The 5,996-nt window shown below is 42.7% G+C and overlaps 1 protein-coding gene across 1 annotated transcript; it reads left to right on the top strand.

Annotated features, from left to right (window-relative positions):
* The first annotated feature begins 417 nt into the window (after positions 1 to 417).
* On the top strand, positions 418 to 4,559 carry KCNJ15 (potassium inwardly-rectifying channel, subfamily J, member 15). The gene is made up of 2 exons (XM_006886776.1): positions 418 to 501; positions 3,423 to 4,559. Exons 1-2 carry the CDS (start codon positions 418 to 420, stop codon positions 4,557 to 4,559), a joined length of 1,221 nt encoding a protein of 406 aa, XP_006886838.1.
* Positions 4,560 to 5,996: the final 1,437 nt, after the last annotated feature.

The following is a 5,996-nucleotide window of genomic DNA, read 5'->3' as shown; positions in this document are numbered from 1 at the left end:
AAAATATTCTAAACTCTTCCCTTCCAGTTGCCACTGTTTACTTCCTCTGCACTTCCCCTTCCTGCCTCCGTTTGCTGGTCCGCTCACAGCGGGGCCTCTATAGGGGTGGGGGGACACGCTCTTGCCAGCAGGCTTTGCGAATGAGCTCCCTCAGATATCTCCACAGTGAGGACTATGGCTGGGGGTTCAGTTTAATTCTTAAAGCAGTTCTTGAGCCTTCCTTCTGTGCAGCACGCCAGAGTGCCAGGGACAGGGTGACTCTGAGTAAGAGTGGACAGCTGTGGGTGGTGCGGGTGGAAGGTCAGTGCTGCAGTCCAGTCCTTAGAGGAATAGTTAAGGGTTATTTCATTGAGGCACTCTCACAAACACTTATAAACACCATATGTCCCTCTTTCTTTCAGGCAGTAGCGGAACCCCATGATAGCCAGGTGGGTGAAGGGGAGCAAGAACATTCCATCTGCCGTAAGGAAGAGACCTTCTGACTTGCTGAGTTCCGATCAGGTAGTAAAAAAGACCCTGAGGGCATAGGGCACTGAGAGGGAGGGAGATGACAGAGTGGGCCAACGCTGCCTGCCTTTGAATATTGTCCACCAGCTGCCCTGTTTTCCATTGAAAGAGGCGGAAGAATTAAAAAGTCTTTTTTAGTCTTATCTCCCACTATACAACTACCAAAACCCTGAGGGGAGGTGTTATTTGTGTCACCAAGCCTAATGCTAACCTAATGATAACCAATTAATAGTCATTTGCCTTCAAATTGATTCTGACCCATGGTAATCTCACGTGTGTCAGAAAAGAACTGTGTGTCCGAGAGCTTCCAGTGGTGAGTTTTTCAGGAGTAGATTGCCAAACCTTTCTTCAAAGGCACCTCTCAGCCTTTCCTTTAGCAGCCACATACATTAACCTTTCACACCATCCAGGGACACAAAAATACAGCAAACAAGCTTTCAGCAGAAAGAGCAAAGGATACAGCCTATCTGGAGCCTGATCCACTGCCCATTTGAAAGAGAGCCTCAGACAGAAGCTCCATGGTGCTGTGTTCATGTGAACAGGGCCAAGGTTTCCAGAACCTGGCAGAAGACTGAGCTTGGAGCTTTGTTTGTGCCCACAGGGCACTTGGGTATCACTCAGACTCAAAACTTTAAGCCTCTGTTTTGTTTCAGTGGATTGAATGACATGCACTTTCCCCTAGAAGTTCCCTTTAAAAAAAAAAAAAGACAGGCAAAAACCTAGGCATGCAGTTACTTGTACCTAAGCTGCATCTGTCTTTGGCAGGACCAGCATTCTGAGCTTGTCTGTGCATTAGCCACTGTGGTGTTTTGTTTTCAAACTTGTATTGCGTTGGCTTTCCTCTTGGTTACTGAGAAGCACTGCTGAGGATATGATAAAACCCCCATTCATCGGTTATCCTGCATTTTTCTCCTAAATTGAGCCCCAAAGTAACTAGAGTCAGCCTCTCCAAAGTAAAGAAATTCTGAGTAACATCCCCTGTTCCTTGCAAAGAAACCAAAAAAGTGGCTTTCTTTTCCAAGAAAAAAACACAACCCCTAACAGCATTTCAAAGGTGCATTTGGCACGTGACACACGTGTAGTAGTGGAAAGAAAATGAGAATGCCTAGCAGGTCCTCCGCATCCTGAACAGGTTCTCTTTCCCCCTGGTGACCATTTCTGCTTCCTTTGTACCTGGAAGGGGATTACCCAGGGGATCACTTTCAGGACTTCTATTGGGACAATGTTGCACTAATTGTAAAGTTTATTACATGAATCACAGACCAATAGATACCAGTTCCTTTCTAAAAGGGGGAATTTCTTTTATCCTTAAAATACCAACAAGGTGAAATAAAAAACCATGTCAACCAGGTAGACTTACCCTGTAATCACTCCCATTATCTTTTCAAGGAATGTAGGGTGATTAATCAGGCAGATATATAAGACACTTTGTCGCTTGCAGCCAGGTTTTTCCTGTCTGCTAACATAGGCAAAGCATTCCCTGGGGCTGAGTGTGGGAGTCAGCGGCTCTCTGGGCAAGTCTTTTCTGCAGTAAAGGTAGATGTCTCCACTTACTTATCTTTTCATTTGTTCTTTAAAGTAGATTCCTTGTACTGGCTTAGTCCCAAAGAAGAAAAGCTAAATGGTTAACCATGGATTGTCACCTAAAATGATATATTGGTGGCACTTTTTGAAGAATAACTAGTATATTCACAAAGTCATTCATGATGCTGAAAAATTTGGTTTTAGTTGTCTGATAAATTAGTATTTTCTTTGGCTTTTTTTTTTTCAATGTATTGGAGAACTAAGAGAGATCATGGTTTCTAAATTATTATTGGATTGGGGGAAAATAAATTGCTAATAGATGGGATGTCATGTACATTGGTAATTTAATGTATTACCTGTTTTATTTATATTACGTTGGTATTCAAATTTTTATACATTCATATATATATATTAATAACTTTTTTTTTACATTTTTTTCCTTTATTTTTAATTGTGATCTTTTGTTTTTCTTGTGTACCATGAAGTTGGAACCGACTCATAGCTGACCCTCCAGGGGGTTTTCAGAGGCAGTTAATCACACAGGAAGAGATTATCCATCTTTCTCCTGTAATATATCAATAATTATCTTATATGGTAGAGTGTTGCTATATGTATCACCTTTGTTATCTATTTCTCCCCTGAGCAGTAGAATTGTGTTTCTGCTTTACAATAATGGGATATCCACGATAAACACACAAATGCAAATACGTGCTTATAATGAGAGATGTGCAACAGATAACAAGGATAGCATTGATTTTTAATATTAGGTGCTCTATTTGCATTTTACATTCATTTTTTTCTTTAATCAGCACAAAAAACCTGGAAAGTTGGTTTGGTACCTCTTTATAGAGAAGTGTGCCAGAGAGGTTGAATAGCTGACCTTACAGCTAGTAAATTGCAGAGGCTTCATTTAAAGCTGGGTATGCTTTTCTATAGCATCTACCATTCACCATTGTGTTGGGATCAACTCAACAAGACACCATGTGTGTCAGAGGAGACCTATGCTCCACAGAGTTCTTGAGGCTGATTCTTTTTTAAAAAAATTTTATATTAGACTGTTACATGATCACTGAGTCTTTCTCCTGAGGTGCCCTTGGGTGGACTGAAACCTCCAACCTTTCCATTTGCAGCTACCTATGTTACCCATTTGCTACCCCACCTCAAGTACCTCTGACATCTGTGTCCTTTCCTCCAGCCTGCTATCAACTTCAGGTACAATTCAGTTACATTCAGGATTTTGTGACATCTGTCTCTTCTTTCTCTCCAAAGTTTGCATATATAGTCATACTTACTTCACACATATTATTCTATTGTGCTCTTCTAGAAATTTGCCAACACCGAACCTTTAATGAAACACCTTTTTTCTTTGTCGTGTCCCTAGGTGGTCCCAGAACATGACCATGGACACCATTCATGTCAACATGTCCAGTGCTCCCCTGGTGAAGCACACCACGGGATCTGAACTCAAGACCAACAGACCCCGTGTCATGTCCAAAAGCGGACACAGCAATGTAAGAATCGACAAGGTGGATGGCATATATCTATTATACCTTCAGGACCTGTGGACCACCGTCATCGACATGAAGTGGAGATACAAGCTCACTCTGTTCGCAGCCACTTTTGTGATGACCTGGTTCCTCTTTGGAGTGATCTACTACGCCATTGCGTTCATTCATGGGGACCTGGAGCCGAGTGAGCACAGCTCCAATCACACGCCCTGCATCATGAAAGTAGACTCTTTAACAGGGGCGTTCCTCTTTTCCCTGGAGTCCCAGACAACCATTGGCTACGGAGTCCGCTCCATCACTGAGGAATGCCCGCATGCCATCTTCCTGCTGGTGGCTCAGCTGGTCATCACCACCTTGATTGAGATCTTCATCACGGGCACCTTTCTGGCCAAAATCGCAAGACCCAAAAAGCGAGCAGAGACCATCAAGTTCAGCCATTGCGCCGTCATCACCAAGCAGAACGGGAAGCTGTGCTTGGTGATCCAGGTGGCCAACATGAGGAAGAGTCTCCTGATCCAGTGCCAGCTCTCTGGCAAGCTCCTGCAGACGCACGTCACCAAGGAGGGAGAGCGCATCCTCCTCAACCAAGCCACCGTCAAGTTCCACGTGGATTCCTCTTCCGAGAGCCCCTTCCTCATTCTGCCCATGACGTTCTACCATGTGCTGGATGAGACAAGTCCCCTGAGAGACCTCACGCCTGAAAACCTAAAAGAGAAGGAATTTGAACTGGTGGTCCTCCTCAACGCCACTGTGGAGTCCACCAGCGCCGTCTGCCAGAGCCGGACATCGTACATCCCTGAGGAGATCTACTGGGGCTTTGAGTTTGTGCCTGTGGTTTCTCTTTCCAAAAATGGAAAGTACGTGGCTGATTTCAGTCAGTTCGAACAGATCCGGAAGAGCCCTGATTCTACTTTCTACTGTGCCGATTCTGAGAAGCAGAAACTAGAGGAGAAGTACAGGCAGGAGGATCAGAGAGAGAGAGAACTGAGGACACTTTTGCTACAACAGAGCAGGATCTGAGCTCGGTGGCATCGTCTCAGTTTGACTCTGCAAGCTGTCTCCTCGTCAGAACTCCTCCCGAAGGCAAAGGAAAAATGAAGATACGTGAACATGCGCTACAAAACACTGCATACTCACACAGAGTCAGTTCTTTCCTTTGATCTGGTGCCTCAACAAGCATTTCCGTGATGGAAGAAGACTCCCCTAAATACTTAAGTGAATGTTCAGAATTCAATTATTTTTTTATCATGGAGCTATATTTAAAAAAAAAAAAACAACATACTGAAGTAGGGCAATTAAACTGTGCCTTTCTGGAGGGACAGACCTTTAGCAAAACCGGCATTGAAAGGAAATGCACTTCTATCCAAGAATATCCGCTATAATATAAATTATTTATTTAATCCAGTATCAAAGACATTATGCCCAGGGGTTGAAATGTGGTTTCATCTTACAGCATTGCTTTACAACATATCTTTTTTTTGACCTTTGTTTTCAAATAAAGAAAATGTTCTCTCCAAGAGCATCAAGAAAAGTGGCAAGGGGGACTTCTACTCACAAAAGTAATAATTTAATTTTATTATTCTTCAGTGAGATGAATTGTACAGAGTGACATGGATCAAGCCAGAAATTAATTGTGAAAGCACTTATAAATGGAGGTATGTTTTTATTCACAGTAATTATTTTCTAATTCACATGTATTGATTAACTCGAAGTGAGCTCTGGTGACATAGTCCATATGAAATCATGTTGTCAGTTTTTCCAGTGATTTGAATCTACGAGCTTCTCCAAAGCAGAATGATGGGTAGTCTCCTCACATTGCCATTTACAGTGTTGGAGGGTCTCTCTGAGTTGGAATCAATACATTGGTGCTGTGTTACCAATCCAGTTGCCATCGACTACATTACGACTCATGGTTACTCCGTGTGTGTCTGAATTCTCCATAGAGGTTTAATGGCGCTTTTTTTTTAAAAAAGCTTGCCAGAATTTTCTTTCTCTGGACTCAAACCAACAACTTTATTGTTAACGACCAAACTCCTTAACCATTTGCACCACTCAGGAAGTCCTGGAATGCATGAGCTCCTTTCTATTCAAAATTTAGTTCTCAGTGTCCCTGGTGGTCTAGTGGTTAGGATTTGACACTGCCAAACTTTAGTTCTCAGACCAGTCTAATCAGCATCACCTAGAAGCATATTACAAATAGAGACTCGTAGCCCTTTCTAGACTTACTGAATGAGAATCTGTAGCTTAACAAGATTTCCAGGTGATTCATGTTTGCAATAAAGTATGAGAAGTTCTTCTCCGGACATTGTTGTTAATTCCACTTTCTACAGCCACAGAGATTCCTGACTGTGGATGCCATATCCTTCCTGGTGGCCTGGAGAGCAAGCACACCTTCTTTCTTCAGTTCGTTGTCATGAGCCAACATTTTCATTCCTGTCTATTAAAAATCCCTTATCT

This window comes from Elephantulus edwardii, unplaced genomic scaffold (assembly GCF_000299155.1).
Source record: "Elephantulus edwardii isolate Elephantulus edwardi_28Jun2011 unplaced genomic scaffold, EleEdw1.0 scaffold00051, whole genome shotgun sequence".
NCBI classification, from domain to species: domain Eukaryota; kingdom Metazoa; phylum Chordata; class Mammalia; order Macroscelidea; family Macroscelididae; genus Elephantulus; species Elephantulus edwardii.
The sequence above is the reverse complement of the archived record's forward strand: the minus strand, read 5'-3'. Positions and strand labels throughout refer to the sequence as shown.